The sequence below is a fragment of the Dermochelys coriacea genome, chromosome 4 (assembly GCF_009764565.3).
Source record: "Dermochelys coriacea isolate rDerCor1 chromosome 4, rDerCor1.pri.v4, whole genome shotgun sequence".
In the NCBI taxonomy this organism is placed as follows: domain Eukaryota; kingdom Metazoa; phylum Chordata; order Testudines; family Dermochelyidae; genus Dermochelys; species Dermochelys coriacea.
The window spans coordinates 141,249,285-141,269,222 of record NC_050071.1 but is presented as its reverse complement, the minus strand read 5'-3'; the positions used below and the strand labels follow the sequence as shown (position 1 = coordinate 141,269,222).

At 43.6% G+C, this 19,938-nt stretch overlaps 1 protein-coding gene across 16 annotated transcripts in view; it reads right to left on the bottom strand.

Moving 5' to 3' along the window:
• The window catches only part of SFXN5 (sideroflexin 5), a 167,185-nt gene that overhangs the window by 87,877 nt on the left and 59,370 nt on the right, over positions 1–19,938 (bottom strand). For 12 of the 16 annotated variants that reach the window (XR_006280653.1, XM_038398445.2, XM_038398444.2 and 9 more), the window contains 3 exons: positions 19,450–19,503; positions 13,836–13,892; positions 12,033–12,098 (listed from right to left, as the gene is read on the bottom strand). Coding sequence is in view for 15 of the 16 variants with exons in the window: in XM_038398445.2 (XP_038254373.1) it covers positions 12,033–12,098; positions 13,836–13,892; positions 19,450–19,503 (177 nt within the window). In the remaining variant the exon portion in view is untranslated. The remainder of the gene's footprint in view (positions 1–12,032; positions 12,099–13,835; positions 13,893–19,449; positions 19,504–19,938) is intronic. The other 4 variants (XM_043512813.1, XM_038398446.2, XM_043512811.1 and 1 more) reach the window with 3 other exon arrangements.

Sequence of the window (19,938 nt, the reverse complement as noted above, 5' to 3'; positions counted from 1 at the left end):
CCTGCAGTCAACAGAGGGCAACATGCTCAAGCAAACATATGCTCAGTCCCATGATTCCTAGCTGATGATTGAATTTACTTCCAGCTTTTCTTGGAAATTCAGTCTGTACCCATGGGAAAGTATGGTCATTAGCAACCTTACAGACATTATTTTCCATGCACAAAAAGGGATTTAATCCCAACTATAACTGGAAATCGGAATACAGCCTTAACTATGGAGTCGCCACCGATGCCTTCATGTGGAATTACATATACCACACACACACACATCATCGTACAGGGCTTAATTCTGATCTCATTTACACCAGGTTCTCACCGTATAACTTACTGACCATCCTGGTGTGAGATCAGAATGATGCCAACAATATCACACAGCCCCTCTGGGGTGGAGGGCAACAGGTAGACAACTAACCAGTTGAGCAATAAGATAAACAGCACATTGCGCAGTTGGGAGAGGTCAGAAATTTAGCCAAAGGACCTGGAAAAAGCCCTTACTCTTCTGAGAAATCCTGTGGAATCTTTACCCAAAGCAGGCAGGGCCTTGGTTTTGAAGGCTTGTCCAAAAGATCCTCCTACACACCGTACTGATTGGAACTCCATTTATCTACATTGGATGATCCTGGAAGGCTTTGAACCTCTGGTTGTAAGGAACTTAAGTGTTTCAAATTGGATACTTAAAGGCCAGATCCAAAATCTGCTGAAATCAATAAAAAGAGTCCTATTAACTTCAGTGCACTTTGGATTGGGGTCTAAATCACTAAAGTTAACCCTCTCAGAATTTTATTTATATACAGCAGATTTTTGCTACCCTTTATTGTACTGCTAATAATTGATGCAAGATAAGTATAATAGTGTTATCCCACACCACCTCTGATCCTTCCACTTAAGAGAGAGCTACACTCAATGTAACATCCCTGCAGATAATTTTTTTTCTTGTTTATTGTCCTCAGCCTCATTACCTTACATTTCTCCACACTGAGTTACCAAGGTTATCTGCTTACTTCTTATTCTTTTTCAATCTTCCCACTGAAGCTGGTGAGAAACTTTCCTTCTGCAGGAAATTCTGAATATTTTTGTTCAATATTGGAACAAAGTCAAAATTTATAGGACTGTCATTTTCAAAATGTATTGGCTAGAGATCTGCTGGCGTATTCTGGAGTTCTAGGCTGGATTGAGGCTGACTAACATTCCCCATTCTCCTGATAGTCATTGGATTCATTGCTCATCTGATCTGACATGCATCTGATTTCCTCCCCTAGAAAATGTATGTCTCATTGCTGTGCCAGTCCTCCTTCCTGCTCTGAGAACACCAAAGCAAAGAATTAATTTAAGTGTTATTTCAGTGATGTCCTTTTCTTACTCCAAGTTCCCCTTACCCCTTCTAGACAGCCCAATGTTTTCTTTATGGAACTCTTGCTCATTAGAGGCTGGAAAGGGTAAAGCCTCAGCTGGAGTAAACTGATGATTCGGAGCTGCACTGGAGCTACAGTGATTAACACCAGCTGAGGGGTTGGCGCAATAAAGTATATAATTGATCTTATTCCATTGTACCCTACAAGGCTCCTTTGGTTTAGTGGATGCACACAGGACTGGGAGCCAGAACTTCTGGGTTCTATTCCAGGGATTCTCAAACTTCATTGCACCGCGACCCCATTCTGACGACAAAAATTACTACAAGACCCCAGGAGGGGGAACTGAAGCCTGAGTCTGCCCAAGCCCCACCGCCCCAGATGGCGGGGGGCGGGCAAAGTCAAACCTTAAGGGCTTCAGCCCTGGGGGGAGCTGCCTGTAACCTAAGCCTGCCACCCAGGGCTGAAGCCCCTGTGATTCGGTCCTGGGCTGTGGGGCTTAGTCTTCAGTTTTGGCCCCAGCAAGTCAAACATCAGCCCTGGTGACCCCATTAAAATGGGGTTTGCAACCCACTTTGGGGTCCCGACCCACAGTTTGAGAACTGCTGTTCTATTCCTAGCTCTGATTCATTGGGTGACCTTGGGCAAGTCCTTTAAGCTCTCTGTGTCTCAGTTACTCCCTCTGTGTAAAGCAAATAATAGCGTTCCTCCATTATAAAGTGCTTTGAGACCTACAGATGTAAGGCCCCATATAATATGAACTATTATGATGTGTCTCGGCTCCCCAGAGTACTTAGTAGGTGGTTTCTCTCCTCCAAAGTCAGTCAGGCAGCAAAGGACCAACCAGAGGACATAGATTTGGAGCCAAGGTCCTCTGCTTTCAGGCCCTCTGGCTCCAAGCTCACTGGTATCTAAGTCCACATGCATTTGGGAGCCCATAGGAGCTCCAAGCCTGGATCTATAGACTTGGCCCAGTGGGGCTTGCACTTATGCTCTAAAAATAGCTGTAAAGACAGTGCTTCAAAGTTGTGGCTTGGGCTGGCGTTCCGGTTCTGCAGCAGCTTCAAAACACTGTCTACACAGCTATTTTTAGAGCACTAGCTTGCACTCCACTAGCCCAATTTTGTCAAGCCGGGCTGGGATACTCACTCCTCTGGTCTCCAAAGTGCTGTGTAGACGTACCCTTGGTGAGGAAGGCATCGGGTGTCTTATATTGAGCGGCCAATTTAGAGCCATGAAGACTGCACAGCCAAATCAGGATCACACCTTCCATGAGATACCCTGATGTTTTATTACAGGGCCTGTGTATCTGAAATGCCAGCCAAGCAGTGCCCCAGACACCTGCCAGTATGAGCAACTCCAAACTGGATGCCCTCACTTCATTTCAGAATTCCCTAAGACAGATCTAGGTGTGGGCACAACACCCAAGGGTTATAGTGACAGGAGAGAGGGATACCCTCCGGACCAGCCCTTCCACATGTCCCCGTTTTCTGAGGAAGAACTCAATATTCAGGCAGCTCGTAAAAGGAGCTTCCTAATGAAAGGTAGCTATTTCTGACAGTTCCCCATGCTCTGTCATGCTCTCATAAAAACCAATCCCCAGGGTTGCTTACTACAAAACATGGGCTATCTTCTCAGCCTGGTGTTGGTCCCACTGGTGAAGAAATCCCCCTCACTCAGACATCCTAGAGTCTCTCTAGCATGAGGGTTTCCCAACTAGCTCCACAGGGATCCAAACTTCAGACCTCGAAAGCCCCAGGAGCTCTACTAGGGGTATCTGTGGGAAATTCAACCCTATTGTAACTAGATTCCTAAAGGCCATGTGCTACCTTAGGCTTCCAGTGACATCCCTGCTCCCTCCCTGGAACTTCAACAGGCTGCTCCAGGCCCTTTGTGCCCCTACTATAGTCTCCTGGATGACAGCACTCAGACTAGTGTCACCTCCACTTGAAGGGCGAGGGGGCTCACAGGTGTGGCATGCAATTGCTCCCCTCATTTTACCTAAGGGAAAAGCAGCATTTCACACTTGTCCCAGCTTCTTTTTATTTTAAACAGGAGATTTCCCACCCCAATTTTTGCTGCGACCCCAAATGCAGAAGGAAACCTCAAATGCAGTTGGAAATCCAAGTGCCGGAGGATGTCCGTAGTCTTGAAGACCTACTTGTCATGAACAAAGGAGTGGGGAAAGCCCTATTCCTTCTTCATCCTCAAGGGTTCCTGCAAGGGGATTACAGCATGTCTGATCATGCTCCCTTGCTGTATCCATCCTGATCACCAATACCTCTGCAAGCCTACCTGCCCTGATTCAACTTCAAGCCCATTCTGTCAGAGCCACTGCCACTTCTTGGGTAGAGAGAGGAGAGGCCTCTTTTGGATGCGCTCTGGGGCGTCAGCTGTACCTACACCAATCGTCACTGACTGGACCTGCCTTTGCCAGCAGATGGAACATTGGCATATAGAGTGCTCCAAGACACTAATTTATTACTGCCCCAAGAGGGCTTTCCTCAATGGAGAACTTTTCCTTCCCAGACTGCCCAACTTACTTCTCCTGTCACTCTAGCCTGTTCAGTTAGCTGGCTGTTAATTTCCCATTCTCCTCCCTGGGTGGGTGTTGCTAACCAGACCCATCATCCATACTGAGAAGCCAAGCCACAGAAAAACAAAAAAATTCTTACCTGCTAATTGGTTTTCCGTGGCTTGCTGAGCCAGTGAAGACCCCCCACCCAGGCAGCCCTTTGGGCTAACAGATACTGCCGGGAACATGGTGTAGGCTAAGCAGGTTTAGTTGCCAGCTTTGGAAATCATTCACGGGGGGGAGGGCTGGAGATAGAGAGCCTGATTTTCTGCTCATGAACACTGGAGTAAGTTGGGAGTAACTCCGCTTAAACCACTGGAACTACAATGGTATAAGTGCAAGGAGAATCAGGTTCAGAGCGTCCAAAAGGGGAGGAGGGCTTGGTGCCAGATCTCTTCCCTGGACACCGGAGGAGAGCCACCATTCATCATCCACGCTGCTTGTCAAGCCACAGAAAACCAATCAATGGTAAGAACACTTGCTTCTATTGTACATAGTTTCCCACCTCCCTGTCTTTCACTCTTGCTTTTTGGATTTTTTCTTTTTTTAATTTAAAACACTCTTTTAAGCTTCATTCCAGGATCATTCTATTCTTCCCCCCCAGCCAATGTTTCTAAATCACTTTTATATCAGTACCTCTATTGCCCATTTTTCCTCTGTCTAGCATGACTTACAGAAGTCATCGATGGAAAAGACCTATTGGATCACCCAGTCCATCTCCTAGCCAATATGAGATTGCTTCCTACAGTGCTTTGTATAATCTAGTTTTAAAAGCCCAAAAGAATGGGCAGGCACCACTTCTCTAAGGAAACTATTCCACAGCCCCATACATCTCACTATCAGGAAGTTTCTCCATATTCAACCTAAATCTTCCATTTCTTTTTATCTTTACTGGCTGTTATCATGGACCCCCCTAGGCATTCTTTATAATTTATAGACAATTTATATACATATGTAGCTCCTTTAATCTTTCCTAGTAACTCAGTCCCTCCAGTCCTGATACTTTTTTTTGTTCTTTGAATTCCTTCCAAATTATCAGTATATTTCCGGTAATCTGGTGTTGCCACCAAAATGGAATACAACTGAACACAAGTACAACTGATTGATTGATGGAACACATACCCCTTTGATAGCACAGGAGTTGCATGAGCCTCTGGTTCAACAACCTACAGTAGACCCATTTGATCACCATGCTGTGCATTAGGCTGATTGTTTTGGTGACATTTCCACAGCTGCATGCAATTCTTGTACTAAGTTGTTTTATGTCAAAGAAGTAACACAGCTTTAAGGGGCATTTCTGACCCCCAAATGGAAGCTGTTATTACAGCGTAAGTATACTGGATAGTTGACTCTGAAGCAGGAAGGGTTCACAGTTTAGTACTGGGATTAGTGATGGGTTCAAACCAAAGCCCTGGGTACAAACACCTATACTTTTGGCATGTTTGGATCTGGAACCTAAAAACCATGTCCAATTACGATGCTTGCAAAAGTTATTAACAGGAATAATAATGTGCTTTTCGCTTACATAGCATTTTTCACCTTCCCAAAGCTTGACAAATTACAGATATGGGTGTATGATTACAAGTAAAGGGTTTTCAGATCATTATAAACCCCTCCAACTTATTACAATGGTTGAAGCTGGAATATTTGGGAAAAAACATATTTTAAAATATACTTGGTTTCTCTCAATTCCTATCAATGTTCCCTGACTTTATCTGTCTTGTTTAGGAAAACCAGCTGATATTAATTGTACTTCACATATTACCACAGTGAACAGCAGCCAGATATCCATACTGAGTAAATAAGCTCTAAAAACAGGACTCTGATTGATGAAAAATAACAATTCTTATGCTTAGCATTCAGATCAGTTAAGCATATAGCAATCAAAATAAGAGGCAGAAAGAAGGCTTGCTTTGGCAAGTATACAGAGAACAAGATAAAAATACACCAGAATCACAGAGGGATAAAAAAAATAAATCTAGGTTACTTACCAGTAACTAGAATCCTTTAAACATATTGCCTCTTCAGAGCCACACGCTTGGAAGTTGTATGCTGTGCTGCATCGATCCAACAGTCTTTAAAATAGTTAGCTTAGCTCTACATATGTGCTCAATGGGGGTAAAGACCACATCTATCTAAAGAGTCATGTCTACCCTCCCCCCTCTATTCTTGTCCAGAACACAAGAAGCAAGTGTATGTCTGTGGAGGCAATATATTTGCAGGTTTCAGAGTAGCAGCCGTGTTAGTCTGTATTCGCAAAAAGAAAAGGAGTACTTGTGGCACCTTAGAGACTAACAAATTTATTAGAGCATAAGCTTTCGTGAGCTACAGCTCACTTCATCGGATGCATTTCCGATGAAGTGAGCTGTAGCTCACGAAAGCTTATGCTCTAATAAATTTGTTAGTCTCTAAGGTGCCACAAGTACTCCTTTTCTTTTTGCAATATATTTGCAGAACATCCTAGAAAAACTACATAAATCGGTGATGGACGAGACCTGTTAAATCTGCTACTTCATCCCCTTCTTCCTCAGCCAATGCAGGATTATTGCCTAAAGTATATTGGCTAGTTTGTTTTTAAATGGCTAATTTATCTGGAGATTGGGTGGGTGAAGAAATAAATTCCTGGACCTGGTATAGTTTTCCTTTCCCAAAGTTACATTATGCATCAGTGGATGGAGAGAGAACAGGTTCCAGGGCCAAAATTTTTAGAGATGGGTCCCTATAGTTAATATAATTAATCCACATTGAGGCACTTAAATAAGTGGCTTGATTTTCAGGGATGCTGAGAAGTGACAACTCCTGCTGACCTCATTTGGGAGCTGCAGGTGTTCAGCACATCTGAAAATCAGATCACTTCTTTAGACATCTAACTTCAGTCACCCAATTTGAACATTTTGACCTACATCTCCTGTCTGACTCTTAGGTGCTCATATGGCCTCCCTTACCATGGTAGCTGAGTGCATCACAGTCTTAAATGTACTTATCCACACTTTCTCTGTGAGGTAGAGAAATGCAAGCTTCCCCATTGTACGAATGGGGAACTGAGGTACAGAGAGATAAAGGCTCAGCTCCTCAAAGGCATTTAGGCTCCTAACTTCCAGAAGGTAGGAGCCTAAATACCTTTGTAAAGCTGGGCCAAAGTAACCTGTCCCAGGTCCCAGAGGAAGTCTGTGCTAGAGGAAGGAAGTGATCTCAGATCCCAGGCTAGCACTCTAACCACGTAGCCATCCTTCCTGGTCACAATCTCAAGCCATTAGACCAGTATTGCCTCTGAATGAAAATCTTGTTTATTGTCAGTAGAATTTGTTCATGAAAGCTGACGAACACCATCAAGCCTGATTCTCCTCTCACTTCTATTGGTAAAAAGCAGGAGTAATTCCATTGACATCATCTGAGTGCAATAGGATAAGCAAGAGCCAAATAAACCCCTTTTTTCCTTTTTCCTAAGAAAACATGTTTAATTGATCCCCAGAAAAGATGACAGCCTCCTAAAGAAATGCACAGCAAGGAGGCCAGATTGAAATTTAATTGAGGATCTTATATTCCCTACTGCATTTGAAACAGAGCTCAAAAAAAAAAAAGTTACACCTATGGCACTAGATGTGTAAACGAAAGTCACAGGACCATTAAATGAGTCAAGCAGAAAGGAACTAGATTTGTAAGAATGAACAAGGCAGCTCAAACCAGTAAATGCTGCTTTTGCGATAACGGGGAAACGATTCTTTATAAAGCATTACAGAGCTTTTTGGTTAATTGCTAAAAACACAGGGCCAAATTCTGTTGTAAATTACACCCCTGCAACCTGATTTGGTCGTATAGGTGTCACTGAGAGCAGAACCTAACCCACTGTGGTTAGATAAAGACAAAGGGTATTTAAACTATGGGAAAACATGACCTCAAATCAACTGATTTGTCATGACCTTTCTGTACTGATTTTTTTTTCCCCCCACTAGCTCTCCTCCTTCTGTCACTTGCACATTGCAAACATCGAAGGGACTCACTTTAATTAATACAAGGTCTCTGCAGACCACTGGAGATAATGGCACTTGTTTTCAGGTCATCTAGTCTTAATTGGCTCACACTGGGAGGTGATTTGCTGCTAATTGACAGCAGAGATCAGTTAATGAAGTCTAAGGCCTTAGAATCCCAGGGAACAAAAATTAAGGCTCTTTCTAAATCATTTTCTGTTTAACAGATAGAAGTGGAATACCTGTTTCAGAAACTTTACTCTGCTTATTAACCTAGACGCTTACCAGGTAAAATCACTTCATCTGTAAAAAGTCTCATCTCTGCACAGCAAGAGGATCTCACTCAGTTCAAAACTGTCCTAAAAGGAGGGGAGCTCCAAGTGAATTAGACTACTTTTACTCAAACTGATAGGGCCAGGCACTATATAATAATGACACTATATAGCAAACAAAGTAAAAACTGTCCTGCAAGATGTGTTGTTCAGATTATAATTCCAACATGATGGGCTAACTGGACTGAAATGATTTAGGATTAATAATAAATATGAATGTTATATTTATACTTACAGTACAAATATATGCGAGAGGACACAGTGCCTTGTGATGTATCATTATGACAAATGAGATTAGCCAGGGTGCCCCTTCTAACAATCCACAGATATGACTGTTTATGGGCTAGGGCTGAGCTTTGTCAGTGGAGGGTCCCGCATCTGGAATCCACTTTTTCTGCTGGTGTGAGAGCTACTCACATTCAGGAAATGGTGAAAGGCTCAGATCTTCTCCCAGGCTTTAGCCTGCTCTGTGTGCACGCCTGGAGGGCTAATGTGTTGGGGGGAAAGGTGTGGGGTGGGAGGTAACTGCTTGATGAAATATTGAAGAAACTAGGACAAATTCAGCAGTTACATAAATTGTGGTGGAAGTTGTATGTAGAATGTAAGTGGTAAAGCAGAGTAACTTGGCAATCAGTAATTGTGCAAAATGAGTGTAATTTACACGCAGAGGCAGAAATTTACACATAGGAGGAAAAACAACTAAGCCCTGGTCTACACTACAGAGTTAGGGTGATGTAAGGCAGTTTACATCAGCCTAACTCTGTAAGTGTCTACACTAAAATGGAGCTCCCACCAATCACAGATCTTGGGAGACAGGCCAGTCCTTGCTTACAGACAGCCCCCCAACCTGAAGCAAATACTCACCAGCAAACACACACCACACAACAGAACTACTAACCCAGGAACCTATCCTTGCAACAAAGCCCGTTGCCAACTCTGTCCACATATCTATTCAGGGGACACCATCATAGGGCCTAATCACATCAGCCACACTATCAGAGGCTCGTTCACCTGCGCATCTACCAATGTGCTATATGCCATCATGTGCCAGTAATGTCCCTCTGCCATGTACATTTGTCAAATTGGACAGTCTCTACGTAAAAGAATAAATAGACACAAATCAGACATCAAGAATTATAACATTCAAAAACCAGTCGGAGAACACTTCCGCTCGATTACAGACCTGAGAGTGGCAATTCTTCAACAAAAAAGCTTCAAAAACAGACTCCAACGAGAGACTGCTGAATTGGAATTAATTTGCAAACTGGATACAATTAACTTAGGCTTGAATAGAGACTGGGAGTGGATGGGCCATTACACAAAGTAAAACTATTTCCCCATGTTATTTCTCCCCCCCCACCCCACCACCAACTGTTCCTCAGACGTTCTTGTTAACTGCTGGAAATGGCCCACCTTGATTATCACCACAAAAGGTTTTCCTCCTCCCCCCACCTCTGCTGGTGATGGCTCATCTTAAGTGATCACTCTCCTTACAGTGTGTATGATAAAACCCATTGTTTCATGTTCTCTGTGTGTGTATATACATCTCCTCACTGTATTTTCCATTGAATGCATCCGATGAAGTGAGCTGTAGCTCACGAAAGCTTATGCTCAAATAAATTTGTTAGTCTCTAAGGTGCCACAAGTACTCCTTTTCTTTCTCCCACCAATGTAACTTGCCCACTACACCAACTTAATAACTCCGCCTCCATGAGAGGCATAGCGCTTAAGTAGATGTAGTTAGGTCGATGCAGTGTCACTGTAGACACTGCGTTGCTTACATCGACTGTTACAACTTGCAGAAGCCATCCCACAATGCCCACACTTACAGTGAAATTGTTGTAAGCATTCCTGGTTAGGATGCGCGCCAACACGAAGAGCGTAGTGTGGACATGTAAAAGGAGTTGAATTACTGCAGTGGCTGTAAGTCGATGTAACTTAAGAAGACTCAATTTTGTAGTGCAGACTTGCCCTAACACAAGAGTGTCAGATAAAGATATATACCTTCAAAACATTTGACAAACTCTGTGCTCAATCTTGCTGTCCTTACTCAGGTAACACTGGTGACTTCATAGATTTGAGCATTTTATTTATAGACACCACCACAGAAACACCCACTGCTGCTGTGAAGGGCAGTAGCCTACTGGCAACGGTAAGAAAGTGAGAGGTGGGGGATGTTTTGGCCAAGATAACAGGGCAAATCCCTAGTCTTACAAAAGTTTCCATGGGATCTTTAATGTCCAAGCAGAGCAAACAGAACACCTTAGTTTTTAAGGCCATATTTGAAAGCCCACCTTGAAAAGAAGAATGGCTGAGTCAACTCTGGAAATGTACCTACTCTACACAGATGAAGAATAGCTGAGTTGAACTTGTGCTTCTACGAAGTCTAAGAATTATAAACCTGATTGTTACACCACTAAGCCATAAACTTAAGGATGTAAACTTGTAAGGGCTTGTCTTCATTGCTGAGTTAAGTTACAATTAAATAATGCCATAACTCAAATCCTGCCCCCCCACAAAAACCCTTAACTCAAGTGCAGTGGTGCTTTTAATCTGAGTTGACCCACCCATTGAGGTATAGGCTAAACTAGAGGTGGACAAACTACGGCCCGCGGGAACATCCTGCCTGGCCCTTGAGCTCCCAGTCGGGGCAGCTAGCCCCCGGTCCCTCCCCCGCAGCCTCAGCACTCTGGGCGGCATGGCTGGCTCCGGCCGGGCCATGCAGCTGCGAGCTCCTGCCACTCTGAGCAGCATGGTAAGGGGTAGAGGGGCTGGATAAGGGGCAGGGGGTAGTCAGAGGACAGGGAACAGGGGGGTTGGATAGGGGATGGGAGTCCTGGGGTGGGGGGGCCTGTCAGGGGGCGGGGTGTGGATAGGGGTTGGGGCAGTCAGGGGACAGGGGCGGGTTGGATAGGGGGTGGGGTGCCAGGGGGGCAGTTAGTGGCGGGGGACAAGGAGCGGGGGGGGTGGATGGGTCAGGAGTTCAGAGGGGGGCAGTCCGGGGGCAGGAAGTGGGAGGGGGCAGATGGGGGCAGGGGCCAGGCTGTTTGAGGGGGCACAGCTTTCCCTACCCAGCCCTCAATACAATTTCGCAACCCCAATGTGGCCCTCCGGCCAAAAAGTTTGCCCACCCCTGGGCTAAACTCAAGTTAGCAGAACTCATCAGCTGCTAACATAACCAATCTGTGCAGCTAATACAATCATTCTATGCAGCTCAAGTGCCATTATGCAGAGGGGAAATTAACTTGAGTATAAATAACTCTATTTAATTTTCAGTGAAGACATAACCTTGACTTCTACTACATAGAGCTAAGGCCATGTCTACACTAGCAAGCTTATAGCGGCACAACTGTACCGATGCAGCTGCACCACTGTAAGATTGCTCATCTAGCCGCGCTATGCCAAGAGGAGAGAGCTCGCCCGTTGAAATAATAAAACTGCCTCAACGAGCAAGCAGTAGCTATGTCAGCGGGAGAAGCTCTCCCACTGACATAGCGCTGTGCATACTACCACTTATGCTGGCAAAACTTATGTCATTCAGGGGTATGTTTTTTCACACCCCTGAGTGGCATAAGTGGCAATGTAGTCATGGCCTTCGTAGAGCGTAATGCCTTGCTGGTGCAAAGGCTGGCTGCCTATGGACAGAGAGCCCTAAGTATTAAGAATCTTTTCTTGATATTCAATCTAGGTTATGTCTATTAAAGTAAAGCCATTTGCCATTTCAAACAAACCATCTCTCAAAAAAATACAAAATTAATATGGGGAAGAAGTTATTTCTTTAGAGGAGAGAAATATAAAGTGTTACCCACTGCAATTGAGACAGCACTTATGACAGCTCCCAAGTAGCCCTGGATGAACTTGGATGTTGGAGAAGGCTTTGGAAAGGAAAGAAAAAAACAAAACAATTTCAACACAGAATTCTAGTTATGAAAATAATGTTGAATTATTTTTATTATTATTATTATTATTATTATTTTTAAATGTTTGGTTTTGTCACAGCTGCTGGGTTATACATGGCCCTGTTAGCTAGTGGGATTGCCAAAACAACAGGAGTTGCAGCCTGATGGAGTAGGTTAAAGCAGTGGTTCTCATCCAGGAGTATACATACCCCTGGGAGTATGTGGAGGTCTTCCAGAGGATATGTCAACTCATGTAGATCAATGTTTTTCAACTTGGGGGTCACGGGATGCGTATAGGAGGGTCGCAAGGGCAGGGCTGGTGTTCAGGGTGGCAAGCAAGGCAAAGCCACAGGGGGCCCTGTGAAGCTAAGTTATATGCTTCAGCCTGAGCCCCACTGAGCAGCAGGGCACACACACACACACACACACACACACACACACACACACACCACACACACACATACATTATGAACCCAAAACTTTCTGATTTAACTATAGCTCTTTGAAAGGTTATCTTGACCTGACAACTTCTTTTAGCTTTTAATGAGAATCTATTGCATGCAATCCAATGGCTTCTAATTCAGCTTCATACCTTAAGCTCTCAGACATCATGAGAAGTGATACAACAACATAAAAGTTTGGGGGAGGGGGTGCAAAAGAAAGACTAGGAGTAAGAACACTTTAGTTCTGCAACTGTATTGAGAGGAACACCCCTGGGATAGTAACAAACCGGGGGAAAGACCTGTCCCCTGCCTCCCACCAGGGGATGTATATTTAATCGCCGAGTCTTCTTCTGTCATCAGAAAAGCCTACTATGTTAAATTAAGTCATTTCTTACCAATCAAGACTATCAATTGGGCCAGCCCAATGGCAAATTGCAGTTGTGGCAGCACGTTGTCTGCCATGGAGGAGAACAAGATCTGGAAGAGAAACTGACTCATCTCCCCAAATTAGTGGCTCCCATGTGTACTGGAGAACAGAGAAGCTTGGTGTCTGGAAAGATGCCCAGAATCCCCACTTTTAAATGCTCTTCAAAATGATAACATTAGATACAGAGGGCATGCCAATACAGCTCCTGTGCTAGCTTTATCTAACAAGTTCTACTAGTGCACCTGTAGAGAGCACCCTGCAGAACTCCTCTATGCAGTCACCGTGATTTCAAATGCTTGAAACCTGTCTGAAGGTGTAGACTGAATACTGCGGAATCACACTATCAGATGGTTCTTATTAGCACTAACCAGCAAGTACCAGAAGGAACCAGAATCTAGAGCTGAGAGGTCCTGCCTTGGGGAATGGTTTTATGTCTGGTTGAGGTTATTTGAGTTACCAATAAAGTCAAACCCTAGGAAGGAGCTAAATTAGGATTACAGACAGCATGCATATATTCTATCAAGCAGAATAGGAACTACGCCTGCTTATATCACCTAAACCCAGACCAATAACAGCCCTGATATTCTGGAACAATACCCCTGGTTTTGGTACTTTGAGGATTTGAACAAAGGACAACCAGGGACTAGACTGAAAACAAACTCAGTCCATTTATTTTCTAAGACAATTTAATAGCGAAGGCTCCATAGGAGAAAGGCCAATCCATAAACCTGCTGTGGCACCTACCCTGCAGTTTCAGTTACAGTCCAAGATTCAGGAATTACGCTTTCAGTGTCAAAAAAGATCAGACTTACTGTAGATACTGCCTATGTAGCATCTCCTCACCTTAGTTGCATTTCGGTTTGCGTAGTTGACACATGCGTTATGGCTCTGATTCAACCACTAAAAAGGAAACAAAAGGAAATAAGAGATACAAACAACTGTTTTAAAAAAGAGAATGTATCTATGCCACTACTGCTGCAAAAAAAAACAACAACAAAAAAACAAAACACTCCTCCCTCCCCAAACATGATACAGAAAAGTCCACTTTATCCAATTATACCTCCACTAGGTCATGGAAACTTTGTGATATTAACAAGAAGACTGTTATATGGCTGTGAAAGTACAGGGGTAACAGAGAGGAAAAACTAAATGCAGAAATGTAGGTTATCCACTCAACACACACACACACACAAACGACCGCCACCCCTTCACATTTCTAAAGCTTTGTGCATACTTACAGTCCAATCCATTCCCCTTTTAAGTCAAGGGGTGTCTTTTAATTGACATCAATGGACAATTAATCTGGTCCTCTGACTACAGTACTAGCTGCAGTAAAGTTTAAAAGGAACACCGTCCAATAGTTTAGTCCCTAAATTTAAGGTTTTTTAAATTAAAGTTTTATAAAATCTATTAATATGAATATTTTCATGATACTTAAGAAAACCCAGTAAAAACAGTGGGTGTGCTCAGACTTAAAATTCCTATTATAGCTATCCCAGAACAACAGCCTATTATTGGTACTACAGTAGCACCTAGAGGTTCCAACAGAGATCAGGGTCCCATTGTGCTAGGTGCTGTAGATACACATAGTCAGATAGTCTCCCCCACTGGTATTTTGTTTAAGAGTGGCTGTTTGATCCCTTTAGGGGCTGCATCCAAAAGAAAGACAAATAGGCTGGTCTCTCCCACTTGTCTGGGGGGTGGGGGGGCAAATCTCTCCTTGGTATCCTCCACTTTCACCATTTTGTTATATTGCATCCCACTCCTGGCCCTACAGTTGACATCCCAGTGTCTCTGACCCTCTCCTTTTCACCCGCATTAAATTCACACAGACACAGATGCACACTAAAACTAGAAAATAAAAACACACCCTAAATTAAAACAGTAAAATTGTGATAAAAACTAATCTAAAGCTGGACAGATCAAACCTTTTTAAAAATTATTTTCATAAATGATAGCATCATTGAAGGGTTACAGAACATGGCAATTTTAACATTAAACATTCTTCTTCCTGCTCTGTTCCACGACATCCCTTATAGAAAGTTGCAGGATATTATAGGCCCTAGCAGCCAGCCTTTTAGACACTCAAACTCAGTGGTTCTCAAACTGGGGGTTCATGGGAGGCTGGGGATCATGAATCTACTGTACCATTTAGGGGATGTTGACTGGATGATCTAATTGGTATGTCCATCTCTGACTTCTAGAATAAGATTTACTCCAATGGAAGTGTGCCAGCAACAGTACTGGCAACTGGAGAAGAGTAACGCCGTGCTTTTGAACTGAAGTGCTTTATCCACAGCAGTTGTGAATTAAAAGAACTACGGTTCCCCACCCCACTCCCAAAGCAGGTGCCACACATAATGTGCTTCAATGTAAGAGTAGGATACTACTGGTTCTTCTCCAGCTAATGGCCAGAACCTGAGAGGAGAGAAAGAAGAAAGGGGAGAGACAGAGTCACCAAGTGGTTAAATGTGGGGAGGGCATAGGCACAGAAGGACCAAATTGGGAAAAAGCGGTAGTGATGGCCCACAAGCATGTTCTTCCTATTGATCTCAGAACTTTCACATAAAAGAATACATGGGGCCACCAAAATTTGCCTTTTATGCTAAAAAAAAAAATATGATTTATGAGAATTTTGTTTGGCAATAGGTTCTTGGAATTTGTCCTGGTTTCCAAGTGAGTCTTTATAAAGCTCCGCTAATCAAACTCCACTGGTCCATCGAGCAGAGCTGGAGAAACTTCTGTAACAGACCCTCAACCAGGTGGAATTGGGTTTCATTGAGAACCCAATACTCACCCCAGCTTGATCACCATCCCACAACTCCACCCCAGTTACCAACCAGAATCTCAGCTCAGAAATAGAAAACTGGGACAAGTTTTGCCCCACTCCCTTCCTACCTTAAGCAGTCTTTAGAGTGGGGATGGATCAGTGCCCTGCTATCCACTCTCTGGCTCTGCTGTCTTCTGGGGTGGCTGGCTGATAAACTTCTGGACTCTTCAGGGGGTGGCTGGATGGCCCACTCCCCCTGTCTGCAGAGTTCAGAGGGGGTGGCAATGGTAGTAGGGCCACTCCCTCACATCCAGGAAAGATCGACTGGAGGGAGGGCGTTCTGAACATTCCCTCAATTCAGCAAAAATGGGACTCCAAAGGCTCAGAGGGTCCCACTCATGCTGCTCCAATGACTGCTTACCTCAGTCTGGGGCCTGACATGCCCTGGACTGCAACATGCGTACTCAAGGTGCTGTGGTTAAAGTATGTCAGTGCAGGCGCATGGGGCTGCTCTTCTCCAGCTGCACGTCAGAACCTGAGAAATGATACTGAAAGGAGAGAAGAAGGGAAAGAAACAGAAAGGAGTCAGAAAAGGAGAAAAGGAGGGGGAAAAGAGAACTGGAAAGATGGAGGGTAATGGGGACAGAGGAAGAAGGGAAAGAGGGAACACGGACGGAGGAGCAAAAACGTTCTCTCCCTGGGAAGTCTGGTGACCCCCATATTTTTTGCACCACAAATTAAGTTGGCGCCTGAAGTTTGAGAGAAGCACTCCCAAAATGAACCTCTCCTGTTAACATTGTGATCTGAGGCAACTTGGTCTGACGGTAGGTCCAGCAGGCCGTCAGGACCAGAAAAAGTTTGAGAACCACTGAAGCAGCTTCCCAATCATGCTCCGAGTTAGTCAAGTTGAAGGCTATGTTCCTTTTCTTTGCTGTGGGCTGGGTTTGCATCTGATCACAGTTTGTCAAGCAGTTAGAATCCTACTTTTCGCATGTCGAATTCTACCTCTACATAAGCACATGTAATTCCCAGTGAAGTCAACGCTGTTCTACTATTTGTCTGTGACTTGAAATTTGTATATTCTGTTAACGAATTTATCTTGGATTATGCTCTTGTGGGTTGTTGATTTTTTTTTTTTTTAGAATACTCTTTCCAGTTCCAAAAAAGGATTCTGACACCCTTATTTACACTGACTAAATGCATTCCTCTTAACGTATGCGCAATGTGCCTCAGGTGGCACGTGACCAGGATTCATCACTGAATTTGGTCCACTGGTTGGATCATTAGCTTCCCCAGCCCGGGCCGGGTACTGACATGGAGTGCGACATGAGCGCTGATCCATGACCCCCAGTAACTGCTTTGTTGTCCCTTTGATTTCAGTGAGACTTATTGCACAGTAAGGTACTACTCACAGTGTGTAAGGATCTGGTCCTTGAAGAATTTCACAAAACATGTCATGTGCTCTTCATGTGTCAGTATAATAAAGCCTGCATCTGCAAAAAGAAAAGGAGTACTTGTGGCACCTTAGAGACTAACAAATTTATTAGAGCATAAGCTTTCGTGAGCTACAGCTCACTTCATCGGATGCATTTGGTGGAAAAAAAATGCCACAAGTACTCCTTTTTCTAAGGTGCCACAAGTACTCCTTTTCTTTTTGCGAATACAGACTAACACGGCTGCTACTCTGAAACCTGTGATAATGCCTGCATCTGTAATTTTCACTCCATGCATCTGAAGAAGTGGGTTTTTTACCCATGAAAGCTTATGCCCAAATAAATCTGTTAGTCTTTAAGGTGCCACTGTACTCCTTGTTGTTTTTACACTTGAACAGGTTTTGTGCTGTGCTGGAGTCCTAGTTAAGAACAGACCCTTCAGTTTACCCCTTCAACTTTCTCTAAGTACAGAACACAAGGTTCACCTTTCACTGTGAACAGGGACTCTTTAGGGTCTTATTCTGCTACCTTAATCACATGAGTAGTCTTTACACATGCCAGGAGTCTCATTGACGTCAGTGGGGCTACGCACATGAGTAAGAGTAGCATAATCAAGTGTCTGATCCTGCACCACTGAAATCAAAGGGAGTTTTGTCACTGACTTCATGAGTTCTTAGGCATCATGACAGTGGGAGAAGTGAAAAACTCTAGACATTTCCAGCCACACTGCCTCTTAAAGTTGTATATTGCACAAGATGCAGCTTCAGCATTTGAACTGTGTGGCCATAACTTATCTTGTTGAATTTAAACACAGCCACAAGCTACTAGGATACGCTTATGTTTTCTGTTGACTGCACATACCCTATCCAAAGTCCTAGATAGTTTGCATTATGCCTTGATCTTCCATAGCTGGCATGACATTTTATAGCACTATTTACTTTGAAGGCAATAAACAAAGATTTTTAAGAACAGCTTGAATAAGTCTTTTTATTTCAATTATTCAGAATTGCTTATTTGGGATAACATTTACTATGGCTCAAATTCACACGTACACACACACACACACAGGTACACACACACACACACACCTCTCTCTTAAATAGCTTTGTACAAAGAAACTACATAGGGGTAATCGCAGAAACATTAGCCAAGCCCCCACTCCCTCTCCCAAACCCGACTCAGCACGCAGAACTGGCACAGAGCCAAGCTATCAGCAAATGTGGAGTCTTCTGCATGTATGCTCTGCTGCCACCACTGAAGTTCCGCTGCCTTGGGGACCTTCTGAAGCCTCCTGTGGATGAATTTCACTAAGAGAATATGCAATGTAGTTGTAGTTGTGTCAGTCCCAGGGCATTAGAGAGACAAGGTGGGTGAGGGAATATCTTTTATTGAACCAACTTCTGTTGGTGAGAGAGACAAGCTTTTGATCCACACACAGCTCTTTTTTCTAAGAGCTCTGTGGAGTTTGAAAGCTTGTCCCTCTCACTAACAGAAGTTGGTCCAAAAAAAGATATTCCCTCACCCTCCCTTGTTTCTCTAACAGAATATGTCCTTTTCAAGGTATATAAAGGCTGGAACCTAAACTACTTGACAGAATTTCTTCAAAACAGCAGAGGTGTGAGCATCAAGGGCCTAATTCTCCATGGCTTTCCACCTTGCCTCATCATTTACACTTGAGCAAAGTGGGTGTATACAATTTGGATTTAGCACCATTTTACACCTTCTTTACACAGGTGTAAATTATAACACAATATGCAGGGCAGTGGAGAATCAGCCCCATGGGTTTATTTGCAGCGTACTCCAGTCCTACCAAAAATTTCCAGTTACATCCAGCCATACCGTCTTCTCATTAACTAAGAAAAGGAGTACTTGTGGCACCTTAGAGACTAACAAATTTATTAGAGCATAAGCTTTCATGAGCTACAGCTCACTTCATCGGATGCATTTGGTGGAAAAAACAGAGGGGAGATGCATCCGATGAAGTGAGCTGTAGCTCACGAAAGCTTATGCTCTAATAAATTTGTTAGTCTCTAAGGTGCCACAAGTACTCCTTTTCTTTTTGCGAATACAGACTAACACGGCTTCTACTCTGAAACCTGTCATTAACTAAGATGTTCTTGATGCAGAAAGGTAAATATGCCTTAGTCACTCTGTCCTCATTTTTTGGGTCTGTACTGGAGATGTAATTCAATGATGCCTTTCTTTTTGTCACACAAGTCCACAGACTCAATGTGCCATGGCAGAAGATTGTTACCTGCCAAAAAATAGTGGACACCAGCGTCTGGTTTGGCAGGAGAAGACCAACAACCTACAAGAGAGAGGAACGATTAAAAAAAAAAAAAAAGCATAATGAATACACTGTCAGCCTGTTTGTGGTGTTTTCCTACGTATTAAGCACACTGAGATGCTTTCTACCCACCTATTCATGTGTGGATGAGGGGCAACAGATGGAGAATATATCTGCTCCATCAGGGTTTATGATGTAGCCCAGTATCATATAAAGGAGCAAGGTTAAGAAAGAGGATGAAAATCTAGAAAGCAGGATTCTCTTTCCAACTCTGTCACTGACTCACTGACCTTCCCCCTTAACCTCTCTGTAACTCAGTTTCTCCATCTGTAAAATGGGGATGGTTGTGCTGCCCACCCTCACATGGATGAGCCTGAATTACTTTTGCAACATGCTTTGAGATCCTTGGATGGAACTTGGTACAGAAGGGCAAAGTATTAGAAGCTGTATTATTCT